The following is a 14490-nucleotide window of genomic DNA, read 5'->3' on the forward strand; positions in this document are numbered from 1 at the left end:
CGTCGCTAGGTCCGTTGATTCCCGTCTTCTGCTCGCCGGCCGAGAGAGGAAAGGAGAAGGACGAACCGTAGGTTAGAAGAGAAGAGGAGACAGGGATGGTGGTGTTGTTGGTCTTCTGTTGTTGCTGCGATTTGATGGCTCGCCGGGAAGAAAGGTAGTCGATCGCCGGAAGATGTTCTTCTACGTTAAATACGTAAAAAAGAATTATATATGTCAAATGACATTTTTACCCTTGCTTTTGACGGTTTAGATGGCAGAAACTAACGGGAGGATGGCAGCAGGTCAATTTTTGCAACTCGGAGGACCACATATGGTAATTATGAAAGTTAGGGACTATAGGTGGTGAAACCACCAAACTCGAGGGACCTTGGCTGGTATTTTCTCTCTCTCTCTCTCTCTCTATATATATATATATATATATATATATATATATATATATATATATATATATATATATATATATATATATATATATATATATCTTATTAAGACTATAAATGAAGAAAATATTGAATTTCTCTACACTACCAAAATTGTAGCCAAAAAAAAAAACATGTTGGAAAAGTTGTCAGCTTTCTTTGCTCTAGATTGTACAAAATTAAATTAGCTGAATGGTTTACTAAATAAAAAGTTTACTAATATTTTTAATGTTTGGCATGAGCGATTAGGTCATCCAAGATTCATTATAATGCGAAAGATTACTAAGAATTCATTTGGTCACTCATTGAAAAATCATAAGATTTTTTAATCACCTGAATTCTGGTTTGGTTTACTCCTAAGGAAAATTAATTACAAGGTCATTGCTAGCTAAAATTGAATTTGAGTCTCCGATCCATTGTTTGTAGAATAATTTCAAGGTGATATATGCGAACCTATTCATCCATATCAGGATCATTTCAGTAATTTATGGTTTTAATTGATGTATCTACTTGATGGTCACATATGTCCTTATTATCAAATATCAAATTGTAATTTGGTATTCACAAGACTTGTTGCACAAATAATTTGTTTGCAAACTCAATTCTTGGTTATTCAATTAAGACAATTCATCTTGATAATGCATTTAGTTACAACTTATTTATATGTACGCTTGATTGCGATATTTATATGAAAATCCCTGAAGGGTTTAAGTTGGCAAAAAAAAAAGAAGCAATTTTTCTTGAAAAATTTACTCAATCAAGTTGAATAAAGCTTTGTATGGGTTAAAGCAAATTGGAATATATAGTATAATTTCCTTAGTGAATATTTGATGAAAGAATATTATAAGAATGATCAAATATACTCACGTGTTTTCATCAATAAATCAGGAGTAGAATTTATTGTAATTGCTATTTATGTTGATGATTTGAATATGATTAGAACTCTTGCAATGGTACCACAATCCATGCAATGGTTAAAACATGAATTTGAAATGAAAGACCTTGAAAAAAGGAAATTTTGTTTAGTTCTTCACATTAAGCACTTGAATGATGAAAATTTTTTCCATCAAACAAATTACGTGGAAAACGTATAAAAATGTTTTACATGGATGAAGCTCACCCATTAAGTACACATATGATTTTGAGGTCTTTAGACAAAATACACATTCTTATATTTCTTTTGCGGTAAACTTATTATTAGCGAGATATAGTTCTTCTCCAACTAAAAGACATTGGAATGGAGTTAAACATATTTTTAGATTTCTCAGAGAGACAATGGATATAGGGTTATTTTATTCTAATATGGCCAAAGTAGATCTAGTTGGTTTTGCATATGCAGGGTTCCTATCTGATTCGCATAAAAAACAATCACAAACAAGGCATGCATTCACATATGGAGGGACAACTATATCATGACTGTACTATACTTTCTATAAAGCAAACATTGGTAGCTACTTCTTCAAACCATGTAGAAATTTTGGTTATTTATAAGGCAAGTCGTGAATGTGTGTGGTTGAGATCTATATCTCAGTATATCAATGGAGCATGTGGATTGTGTGTGGTTGAGATCTATATCTCAGTATATCAATGGAGCATGTGGATTGTCAATAGATAAAGAAGTTCTAACAGTAATACAATATTAGTTGAAGATAACGCTACTTACAAAACCCAGTTAAAGGCATGATACATCATAGGCGATAGAATGAAACATAATTCACCAATGTCCAAGAAAGTGGTGAAATCAATGTCCAACAAATTAGGTTAAATGATAATTTAGCTTTATTTTTTTTTAATTTATTTTTTATTTTTTATTTTTTGTGTTCAGTAATGATGTTGTTATCACCCATTTGAAATGATAATCGTAATGGCATCACACTACATGGTAGTTTGCTACTCTCTTCATCTTTATTGCCTATATAAAGACACAATGACTAAGGTTACTCCATATCCAAAGTTCATCTTTATTGCCTATATAAAGGCACAATGACTAAGGTTACTCTATATCCAAAGTCCAAAGTTAGGTTAAAGATCGAACCCTTGATGTTTGGTTAAGAATGGATAAGTCATTTCCACTCAACCACACCTCCAGATTTTTTCTCACCATTTTTATTCTCCAACCAAATACTATAATACAATTTATGGATGAAAAATTAAAGAGTTAATTACCGAAATGGTCCATTGATTATAGCGAAAATACCGATTTGGTCATTGACTATTTTTTTAACCAATTAAGTCCCTCAACTTTAAAAATCTTAACCAATTTGGTCCTCCGTTTATTTTGCCGTTAGACATCCGCTAACTCGGGACCAAATTGGTAATTTTGCTATAGTCATGAGACTATTTCGGCCATCATATGTAGTCATGTCCACGGTTCGGTTTCGATTCCAAAATGACGGTTCACGGTTCTGGAATCGGCCGAACCGTAACCGAACCTTGTATAAAGGTTCCACATCTGGATGTCTAACAAAAAACAAACGGAAGACCAAATTGGTTAAGAATTATAAAGTTGAGGGACTTAATTGGTAAAAAAATAATCAAAGACCAAATTGATAATTTCACTATAGTCAAATGACCTTTTTAGTAATTAACTCAAAATTAAATTACTATTCTATTTTTGCCTATTATATTCTTTATAAAATGCCAAGACCTTGTGGTCTAATGACACCAAAGTTGACTCCCACATGAGAGATCGTGAATTCGCTTCATTAGGTTAAGAAAGTAGTTTATGAACAAATACTATATTGTAATAAAGTCAGTAACATTCAAAAAATAAAATAATTTTATTCTCTCAAAATTCATTTTGTAAATCTCAGTTAACTAAAAAAAGTCATTTTTCCTTATTATTATTATTATTATTTTGAAAGGATTATTACAATTGAAATTGTTATTGCCCTGTACAATGTTCGACGCCTCGACTTAACTCTACTGAACGGCAAACTAAGCTTAGCGATCTGAAAAAAAAAAAAAAAAATGGAATCGGAAGTTGCCTCTGACGAAACATCCACCGTCGCCGGCCTTATCCCCCTTGCATCTGCCTCTCAGCAGCCTTACGTCTCCGAACTTCTCTCATTCACTCTCGATCGCCTGCACAAGGTCCTACCAAGCTCAAGTATACAATATATCTCTGTATGTATATGTATCTTACTGAATTGCTTTTGGATTGCAGGAGCCGGAGCTGCTACGAGTCGATGCCGAACGAATTCGGAGGCAGATGCAGGAGGTGGCGGTGGGAAACTACCGGGCGTTCATCTCCTCGGCCGATGCGCTGCTTGCTATTCGAGAGGAAGTTTCTTCTATTGATAAACACCTTGAATCCATGGTAATTTCCTGTCTGCTACCTTAAATTTCTGTTAATTTTCTCATGGAGATACAACATTGGTGTTGTTCTACAATAACAATCAAGTTCGTGATGTTGATATAGTTAATAATTATCTAAAAAGGCACAAACTTCTCCCCAATTTGGTCCAAACTTCATATAGTGAATTGAGGGATGTACTTAATATACGGCTAACAATCATAGCATACTTGTTTACTTTCTCATTGGTTGCATGCTTAAACAAGATTTTAACACATTGCTAAATGAGCATCATGTGCCTAATCTCTCTTTCTAAGTACGAGAACTAACTGAAACTTGGATGAAACCTTTGACTTGTGCACTATCGTTCTTAGTGTAATCTTATTTTCTTGCCTCAATTCATGACTTGTCATTGTTTTACTGTGGGATTATTCTAGTGATTTCGGGTAAAGTTCTTGCCTTTTTTGGTAATTAGCTCTTATTTATATGCTATAAGGTGTTAACGAATCTTGGATAACTAACCCATATTGATATACTATAAGGTGTTAATGAATCTGTCTTGCACCCAATGAATCTCACCTTGATCAGGTGGTTGCCTCACCAAAAAAGTTACTCCATACAAAGAAATTATAAATTCGCTGTTTTCAAATTGTAATGATTGTCAAGAAGTCTGTTCAGCATTTTCATGTTTTCCCCTATTCATTGTCCCGACCTTATTACTTGTAATGCCTTTCGGGCTGCATGCAGGCATGTGATCAATGACTGACTAGAAACTGTGCAGTAATCTGATCTGATCTTCTTTATCTTTTCCTATTACTTCAATTTGTAATTTTAGCTTATTCTTTAGTTGGTGCCTTTTTATATATCATATTTCTATAGAGAATGGGGCTTTAGAAGCTTGTACCTCACTTTCCGGAAATCTGAAGAAAATTTCTCTATTATTCTTCATGCTTGTGGTAATGCAATCCAGAATTTTTCTAGGCTATATTCAAAAATGAGTTTAACTTTGTTTTCCTTCTTTGCTTTATGGATCATTCAGACGAGAATTTTAATAAATGTAAGGACGAAGTGTTGATGGTACCTCTTCTTCTTTTGCAGATAGATGAAATTCCTAAGCTAACTTCTGGTTGCACTGAGTTCATTGACTCTGCAGAAGAAATTTTGGAGAAGAGAAAAATGAACCAAACACTGCTTGCAAATCACAGTACTTTGCTTGACTTGCTTGAAATTCCTCAGCTTATGGATACGTATGTCTTTGACAATGTTGAGGGATAATTTAACTTTTTAGTTAAAGCTAACAAAAGTGTCGGGACTCACCAATTACATTCTAAAGAAATTTATTTTTTCATGCATGTTTCTGAATTTGAGTTTCTGTTAAAAAATTGAGAAAATGGCCACTGTGCTGCAGGGTTTGAAATGGTTAATGGCATTTTCTTATCAATGTGGTTTATGTGCTAATGTGCAATTACTGTTTTTTATTCAAGTTATACAATGCAATATATTGGTTAATAGATAGCATTTGATTGGTATAATAGATTTTAATAGAACATGGATCTGAGTACGATCTTTGGTATTTGGCGGTGGGTATCATTAGAGTTATCTTGGTCTATGTCTATAATTGTTGGTCCATGAATCACATGTGTAGACTTGTTCTGTATTTTCTTTGTTCTTTTTATTAATGGATGTGGGAAAAATGAATTTATTTATCCCTTCATTTTGTAGATGTGTTAGGAATGGAAATTATGATGAAGCTCTTGATTTAGAAGCCTTTGTTGCCAAGCTTTCAACAATGCACCCGAAGTGAGCATCTTTCTCCTTGTTTTCCTATATATGATTTGAATACATATATAAAGTTGGTGTAAGTTTTATTAACTAATGACCTCCTCTTTTATGCCCTCTTTCTTTCTGTCAAAAGATTGCCTGTCATCCAAGCTCTTGCAGCAGAAGTACGGCAGACCACCCAATCTCTTCTTTCTCAGCTTCTCCAAAAACTTAGATCAAACATTCAGGTAAATTTTTATGTCCTGCCAAGCTTGGAACACAATAGTAGTTCAGAAGCTCTTAAATTTACTCTCTGCATTCCCCTTTTTATAGTTACCAGAATGCCTCCGCATCATTGGATACTTGCGTCGAATAGGAGTGTTCAGTGAGTATGAAATGCGCCTACAGGTAACTTTCAATCTCATAGTAGGTCTTACCAAATGTTGCTCCATACCTTTACTTCCTCTTTTTTTTTTTTTTTTTTTTTTTTTTTTTTTTTTTTGTTTTTTTTGAAGACCCTTTACTTCCTCTTTCTAGTTAATGCATTTTTCAAATTCCTCACCCGAATACATTTTTACCCTACAGTTTCTAAGATGCCGTGAGGCATGGCTTACTGGGATTCTTGATGACTTGGAACAACGGAACGCTTATGAATATCTCAAAGGGATGATCAATTGTCATAGAATGCATCTTTTTGATGTTGTTAACCAATCCGTGCAACATTTTCTGATGATACATCAGGAAGAGAAGAGAGCTATGATGGTGGTCTTTTATTCAATTGGGCCATGCATCAAATCTCTTCCCACCTCAGAACTCTTAAGGTCATGCTTCCCAAGATCAATGAAGGAGGATCCTTGTCAAATATTCTGGATCAGTGCATGGTGAGAATTTTTTATTTTTATTTTTTTCTTATCCACTTTGCCTTTTGTCAATTTCTGTTTTTGGGTGTGGTTGGACATTCATGTAATATTTGTAGGTAAACTTTCTAATAATTAGCACAAAGTTAGCATACTTCTATTGAGTCTAGACTAAGAGCTTAGTCTCTTTTAGGTGCTATCAGCCACTTGAACTTGGGAAGTTTTGGTATTGACTGATGTAAATTTCTCAAGTGGGTTGGCTGTATTAGGAAGACAGGATATTCTGTTTTCTCCGATTAAGTTTGATGCCATTATACATTTAAGGCATCCCAACGATGCCCCCTGACATAACCAGATTGGCTGGTCCTTGAGCTATCTTAATTATTTAGAAACTGATATAAGTTTAAAACATTTTTTCTTTTTATTCGTGAGCTTGCAACTTGAATATGATTATACCTTATCCTGTATTTAGTTATTTGGATTTTACGCTTGCATGATGGCTTCTTCCATCTGTTTGTGTTTACAGTACTGTGCTATGGGACTTGGTTGGGTTGGATTGGACTTTCGAGGCTTGCTTCCCACTCTTTTTGAAGAGTAAATATCCAACATCTCTTCATTTATTACAATTCTTAAGTTTCCTAAAAATCAAGTTTTCACATCCATTTCAATGTGGTTACTTGAACAGTGCAGTCCTGAATCTATTTACCAAGAACATGAATACAGCAGTTGAGAATTTTCAGGTATATGTTTACATGTTATACAGCTTCACCTTCGTCATAGATTTGTTGTTATTTTTTTTTTTCCTGAAGTATAAAACTTTTGGGTTGAAGTTCTTTTCTGAAGCATGACTAGAGATTATGTCTCACTTTGTTCCAGTTGGTACTGGATTCTCATCGCTGGGTCCCATTGCCATCAGTTGGCTTTCCTGCCAGCAGTTTGGGTGATGAAAGCCAGGAGGATGTTACTCCTCCTTCAAGTCTGATGGAGCATCCGCCTCTTGCTATTTTTGTTAATGGTATGTTTGATGTGTTTTCGAACTGAAAAGCCTTAGCTTTTGTATTTAAGGTTTATAATCTGTATTTATTTCAGGTGTATCTGCTGCAATGAATGAATTACGCCCGTGTGCCCCTTTAAGTTTGAAGCATGTGCTTGCTCAAGAACTAGTCAAGGGATTGCAGGCTGTCTCTGATTCTTTGCAGAGATATAATGCAACTCGCATGCTTCGAGAGAATGAGTCTGTGCTTTTCATCTCACTTTGTCGAGCATTCATTGAGGTGCGCTCTCTATAAACTCAACCTTTTCTAAAGTCTGAACTTGCAATATCCCTATCTCATTTACCTCGGTCTTGCCCAGGTTGCTTTTCCACATTGTGTTACATGCTTTGGCCGTTGTTACCCCGGTGGGGCTACTCTAATAGCCGATGCCAAGAATTTATTTGAAGGAATTAGCAAGCTATTGGCAACCTCTCCGTCTCGAGAACTTCCAAAACCAATTCACACTGTAGAGAACAAGACTATATCTGAAAATGGGAACTTGCCTTCGGTGGAGAATGGCGGGACACCTAATGGCGATCAAAGTGGGGTTACCAACTCAGAAGAAAAAGAAGAGGATAAAATTTCTCCAGTCAGCGAGGAAAAACCTGTTGATGAATGAGTTACATCATGGAGTGCCAGATCAATACAGAATTCAAGTTTCTAGTACACCAACAGTCTGCTAACATTTAAAAAGAGGTTATTGTACATTTTCTGCCATTATTCTGTCAGGTTTCTTGAGGATGAAAGTCTTGCCATGGAGTTTGTAATTGAAGCCACAATGGGAGAGTTCTTGTGTCTGGTGACTCTGCTCTTCCTCCTCTTGCTCATGGTGGCTGACGATTAATTCTTTGTAAGAAAAAAAGGTTCCCCTTTTTTGCTGTAAGATGAGTTGTATTAGGTGAGGCTACTTGATATAAGGAAACTAAAATTGATACATGAAACATACATCCTTTCCCTTATGAAACTGTCAATCTCAGAAGATACAAAGCACAGCAGCAACACTCCATCCATCAACTAGCAGATGTCAGGCAGTTATAATTAGTTACTCTTTTTGTTAATGGTGGTTAGCTTCTTGTAATAAGTGGTTAGCAGTAGTTGAGTCCAGTAGCTAAGCTGTTAGACCTCATGTATATAAACTCTCATGTTCCCTCCTAAAAGGTTTGAGAACAATAATACAGATACTGATTTCTTCCTTTACACTTAGTTCCATTACTCTCTGGTTTCCCCCTTCTTGCTACGCAACATGGTATCAGAGCCTTGAAGCTCTTCTTCAAGGATGGCAACGACGTGGCCTTCAATTGGAACAAGAACAACCCCAGTCGACAATATGGCAGGAGCTCCAACGACGGGAAATCCAAATCAATCTCCGGCTGCTTCGTCAAATCCGGCAACCGAGCAAGGTGCAACAGCAGAGGTATTGTTCGATCCCCAATCTCAATCGAATCCATATTTTCTTCACCCTAATGAGAATCCGGCGTTGATGCTGGTCTCTACGCCATTGGAAGGCCCTAACTATCACCCCTGGGCAAGGGCCATGACCATGGCATTATCCTGCAAAAACAAACTGAAATTTGTTAATGGAGCCATTACCAAACCATCGAGGGATGACCAGAAATTTGATGTGTGGGAGCGCTGTAACGACATAGTCGTCTCCTGGATTGTTCGATCTCTTTCCCCGACGATTAGACGCAGTGTACTCTGGATTGACACTGCGTATGGAATATGGAGGGATCTAAAATGAAGATTCATTCAACAAGATCTATTCAAAATTGCAGAACTCAAATGCGAGATATATCAAACAAAACAAGGTGATAGCTCCCTCAATGAGTACTTCACTCAACAAAAACTGCTCTGGGATGAACTCCAGATTCTCAGGCCCTCTGTAGGCTGTGATTGTACCACAAAGTGCAGTTGTGGGAAGAAGATTGATGAGTTAAATGAACAGGCTGAGAAGGACAAGCTATCTATATTTCTCATTGGATTACATGATAGGTTTACAGGTGCAAGGAATCAAATCATGCTTATGAGACCCTTGCCGGATGTATGTGATGCCTACTCGATGATAGCACAACAAGAAAGGCAATTTCATATTAGCACCAATGGAATGGGCAGCCACTTGTATCAGGCAGGAGAAGTTGGTGCCACAAGCAGTGTCTTAATGACCAGGACTGGTAATAACCAACAGCAGAATTTCAAGAAGTTTGCAGGAGGTAACAAGAAGCACATGTGTACCTTTTGTGGATTCACAGGACACACAGAGGACAAGTGCTATAAAAAACATGGGTACCCTCCCGGATGGAAGCCTAAACCAAGAAGTCAAGGGTCTGTCAACCATATTCAGGGACCCTCAACACCCCAGCAGTCAGTTCATGATGATGGCGTTTCTTTTACTCAGAATGACTTCAAGAAATTCCCGGAGTTTATGCATGCACAAAGGTCCTCTGAGAGAGGGTCCTTAAGCACACCCCTGGATCAATCAAATCATGAAGTACATGCCAACACCTTTACTGCCAACTTAATGCCAGGAGCTCAAACTGAAGGTACAAAGCTATATATTAATCTGACAGATTTCAGGGATAATGAATAGATATTAGATAGTGGTGCCACTCATCATGTTGTTTGTAGACTGAATCTATTGACAAATCAAAGTAAATTCCAAAACATGCATGTTGGTTTGCCTAATGGACATCAAGTTGATATAACCTACATTGGTTCTGTATACCTATCTGATGATCTCATTCTGCATAATGTTCTTTATGTCCCTGGTTTTCAGTACAACTTAATATCTGTAGGAACTCTCATCAAAAACTCCAATTGCACCATGAAATTGCACACTAATCAGTGTATCATACAGGGTGCTATCCATGGCAAGAAGATTGGAGTAGCTGAAGTCCAGAATGGGCTGTATCATCTGAATTTTCCTACTACTTCAAAATCTGTAAATAGCATTGCTTCAAAGTTGAATAAATGTAGCTTGTGGCATGGTAGATTAGGACATGCCTCACACTCTAAGATTCAGTTGTTGCATGAGTTGGATTCTACAATTCAAATGAATAAGAATTTAGTTTCTGATTGCTGTCATTTTGCAAAGCAGAAAAGGCTTCCATTCCATTCTAGTAACTCTATTTCAGATGCTTGCTTTGATATCTTACATATGGACATTTGTGGACCTTATAAGACTGCTACTATCTATGGTCACCATTACTTTCTTACAATAGTTGATGACCACAGTAGGGCAGTATGGATACACTTGATGAAGAAGAAATCTGAGGTTAGGAGTCTGATTGTGGGGTTCTGCAAAATGGTGGAAGTTCAGTTTGGAGCATGTGTCAAGAGTATAAGGTCAGATAATGGTCTTGAATTTGATATGTCAGACTTTTTTTTTATCCAAAAAGGGATAATACATCAAACATCTTGTACCCACACCCCTCAGCAGAACAGTAGGGTTGAAAGGAAACATGGTCACCTTCTATCTATTGCTAGGGCACTAAGATTTCAAGCAAATCTACCAGAATTTTTTTGGGGAGAATGCATATTACATGCAGCCTACATCATAAATAGGCTGTCATCTGCTGCTCTTGATAATAAAATCCCTTATCAAGTCCTACTCAACAAGGTTCCTCAATATCAACATCTGAAAGTCTTTGGATGCTTGGCTTTTGCTGCTACAGTAGGACCAAAGTCAAAGTTTGATGCTAGAGCTAAGAAGTGTATTTTCATGGGATATGCTAATGACACTAAGGGCTATAAACTGTATGATTTGCATTCAAGAGTGATTTTTATGTCAAGAGATGTGATATTCTATGAGGACTCTTTCCCTTTTCAGCATGGTCCTAATCCAGAAAAGGATTTTTCTCAGTACCAACTGATGTATCAGCAGGGGTATCTGATGATCCACAGGGTCCCCCTCACATTGACAGAAATCATGATCCAACACCATCATCCCATAGTCCTTTTATTCATGAGGCAGCTGGACAAGCAACAGAAGAACCTGATCAAACAGTCAGCATTCCTCCAATAGAATCCCAACAACCAGTTATCAGGAGATCTACTAGGCAAAGGAACCTCCCAACTTACTTGGAGGATTATATATGTCACAGTTCCATAGCCAGATCCTCTCCTCATGATGTCTCTAAGGTAGTGAACTACACTAAACTCTCAACCTCTTTTCATTCCTTTGTAATGAGTATTGATTGCCAGACTGAGCCAAAAAGCTACAAGGAAGCCGTGAAACATGAATGTTGGAGGAAGGCAATGGAAAATGAAATTGTTGCTTTGAAAAATAATAATACCTAGGAAATGGTGGATTTGCCACCAACCAAGAAACCTATTGGGTGTAGATGGGTGTACAAAATCAAATACAAAGCAGATGGTACTGTTGAGAGGTACAAGGCAAGACTTGTGGCAAAAGGTTACACACAAACTCCTGGGATTGACTACTTAGAAACCTTCAGTCCAGTGGCCAAGATGACTACCATTAGGACCTTATTGGCAGTAGCAGCAGCAAAAGAATGGCATTTACACCAAATGGATGTGAACAATGCTTTCCTCCATGGAGATCTAGAAGAAGAAGTATACATAGAACTTCCTCCTAGTTGTGCAAAGGGGAAGGATGGTCAGGTTTGCAGGCTAATCAAGTCTTTGTATGGCTTGAAACAGGCAAGCAGACAGTGGAATATCAAATTGTGCCAGGCCCTGTTGAGTATGGGTTTCAAGCAAGCTATTCCTGATAATTCCTTGTTTACCAAAGGGGAATGATCATCCTTTATGGCCCTATTAGTGTATGTTGATGATATACTAGTGGCCAATCCTAATATAAGCTTGATATTGCAGATTAAATCACAGCTTAATGATCAGTTTCAAATCAAAGATCTCGGACCTCTGAAATATTTCCTTGGTCTTGAAGTGGCCAGGCAAAGAAAAGGCATTGTGGTGTCCCAAAGGAAGTATGCCTTAGAGTTGCTAGATGAAGCAGGCTTCATGGAATCCAAGGATGTGCATAGCCCTACAGTTCTTTCCCACAAGTTGAGTAGAAATGAAGGAGATCCTCTTGATGATAATACTCAATATAGAAGACTTATTGGAAAGCTTTTGTATCTAAACATCACAAGGCCTGACATAAGCTTTGCCACACAACAATTATCTCAATTCCTAGATAAACCTACACATCTACACCTGCAAGCAGCTCACAGGGTGTTGAGATATCTTAAACAAGCTCCTGGGCAAGGCCTTTTCTTTCCAGCTGGTTCTGATTTCCAGTTAAAGGCTTTCTCTGATTTTGATTGGGGTGCTTGTATTGAGTCTAGAAAATCTGTCACTGGTTTTTGCATTTTTCTAGGTGAAGCTCTGGTATCTTGGAAATCCAAGAAACAACCAACCATATCTAGATCTTCCTCAGAGGCAGAATATAGAGCTTTAGCAGCAACCACATGTGAAGTTCAATGGCTGATTTATTTACTTGATGAATTTTTCATACATCCTAATATCCCTGCAGCTATCTACTGTGACAGCAAGTCTGCAATAGCTATTGCTGAAAATCCTGTCTACCATGAAAGAACCAAGTATATAGAGATAGATTGCCACCTTGTTAGAGAGAAATTACACAAGGGGATTATCAAGCTATTTCATGTCACCTCAGAAAATCAATTGGTAGATGTTCTAACTAAAGCTCACTGTCCAAATTCCTTCTTCAAATATGTTTCCAAGCTGGGATTGTTTAACCTATACAATCTAGCTTGCGGGGGGCTCTCAGAAGATACAAAGCACAGCAGCAACACTCCATCCATCAACTAGCAGATGTCAGGCAGTTATAATTAGTTACTCTTTCTGTTAATGGTGGTTAGCTTCTTGTAATAAGTGGTTAGCAGTAGTTGAGTCCAGTAGCTAAGCTATTAGACCTCATGTATATAAACTCTCATGTTCCCTCCTAAAAGGTTTGAGAACAATAATACATATACTGATTTCTTCCTTTACTCTTAGTTCCATTACTCTCTGGTTTCCCCCTTCTTGCTATGCAACAGTCAAATAATTTGGATTGAAAATTTCCATCAAATACATTTAAAACCTACCGGGTAAATAAATAATTGGTAGAATCTCTAAAATTATATAATACATGAAAAAAGAAATCATGACGGAAAAGATCATATTTTTTTTTTAACTCCAAAGGAAGGGTGATACCAATAAATTTAAGGATGATAAGAGTACAGAAACTGTCCTACAAGGCGATATAGCGCCAAAGCGGAAAAAATCTATAATCATTTTCTAAGAAAGGAACGATTTCTGTTGGAGGCTGAGAAAGAACATGAACGCCACGAGGACGAGAGCTTGCTAATCTCGCAAGGGCGTCTGCTGTGCCATTATGCTCCCGAGTAATCCAAGCAATTCTTCAATCTCTAATTCCCTGCAACTCACGTCTACATGTTGCCAAGAGGTTATACACAAGGGAGTTTCTCATTGAGGTTGAGGTGATGCCATCAACTATAACCTTGGAATCACTCTCAAATATAACATGCTGGAGACCGAGTGTTTTGGCAAGTTGGATACCTCTTAGGAGTGCCCAAGCCTCAACCATTACCGGAGGGCAAGAGCCAATATTGCTAACGAAGCCTCCAATCCAATTACCTGAACTATCTCTTGCAATACCTCCGCAGCCAGCCGTGGAGTTCTTGGGGCGTACACTGCCATCAATATTGATCTTAGTGTAATTTCATTGGGGCTTTGTCCAGATGAGACGATTCCAAGCTGCTGAATCAGGGAGCCCATTCGGCTGGGAGGCTTTGGCTATTTCCTTGTGCTGGGTAAGGATCCAGTTGATTTTAGCATTCATATGGATTTCCTTATTGTTGAAGATGGCGTCATTTCGCCATCTCCAAATCCACCAAACCGAGACTGCGAAAAGGATAGCAGAGTTAGAAGGAAATCTACCATTAATTCTATCCGAGATCCCTTGGTCGAACCATAGAGCAAAATGGGTGTGTGACGAAGCAGCCTCGGGGATAATATATTTCCAGATTGTGTGAGCCTTCGGACAGCCTCTCATGACGTGATCAATGTCCTCAGCATTGTTAGGGCACGCCCAACATTTATCATTGGTGATGAATCCTCTAATTGCCCTGTTGACGTTA

The 14490-nt window shown here is 37.5% G+C and overlaps 2 protein-coding genes and 1 pseudogene across 2 annotated transcripts; all 3 read left to right on the plus strand.

Annotated features, from left to right (window-relative positions):
* Positions 1-3341: 3341 nt before the first annotated feature.
* Positions 3342-8331, plus strand: LOC109185427 (annotated as a pseudogene).
* A 311-nt stretch (positions 8332-8642) lies between these two features.
* Positions 8643-9953, plus strand: LOC109185203. Its single transcript, XM_019335184.1, has 2 exons — positions 8643-9057; positions 9142-9953. Exons 1-2 carry the CDS (start codon positions 8643-8645, stop codon positions 9951-9953), a joined length of 1227 nt encoding a protein of 408 aa, XP_019190729.1.
* Positions 9954-12133: 2180 nt separating this feature from the next.
* Positions 12134-13159, plus strand: LOC109185204 (uncharacterized mitochondrial protein AtMg00810-like). Its single transcript, XM_019335186.1, has one exon. It carries the CDS (start codon positions 12134-12136, stop codon positions 13157-13159), a length of 1026 nt encoding a protein of 341 aa, XP_019190731.1.
* The last annotated feature ends 1331 nt before the right edge of the window (positions 13160-14490 follow it).

Source organism: Ipomoea nil, unplaced genomic scaffold (assembly GCF_001879475.1).
Source record: "Ipomoea nil cultivar Tokyo-kokei standard unplaced genomic scaffold, Asagao_1.1 scaffold1317, whole genome shotgun sequence".
NCBI lineage: Eukaryota > Viridiplantae > Streptophyta > Magnoliopsida > Solanales > Convolvulaceae > Ipomoea > Ipomoea nil.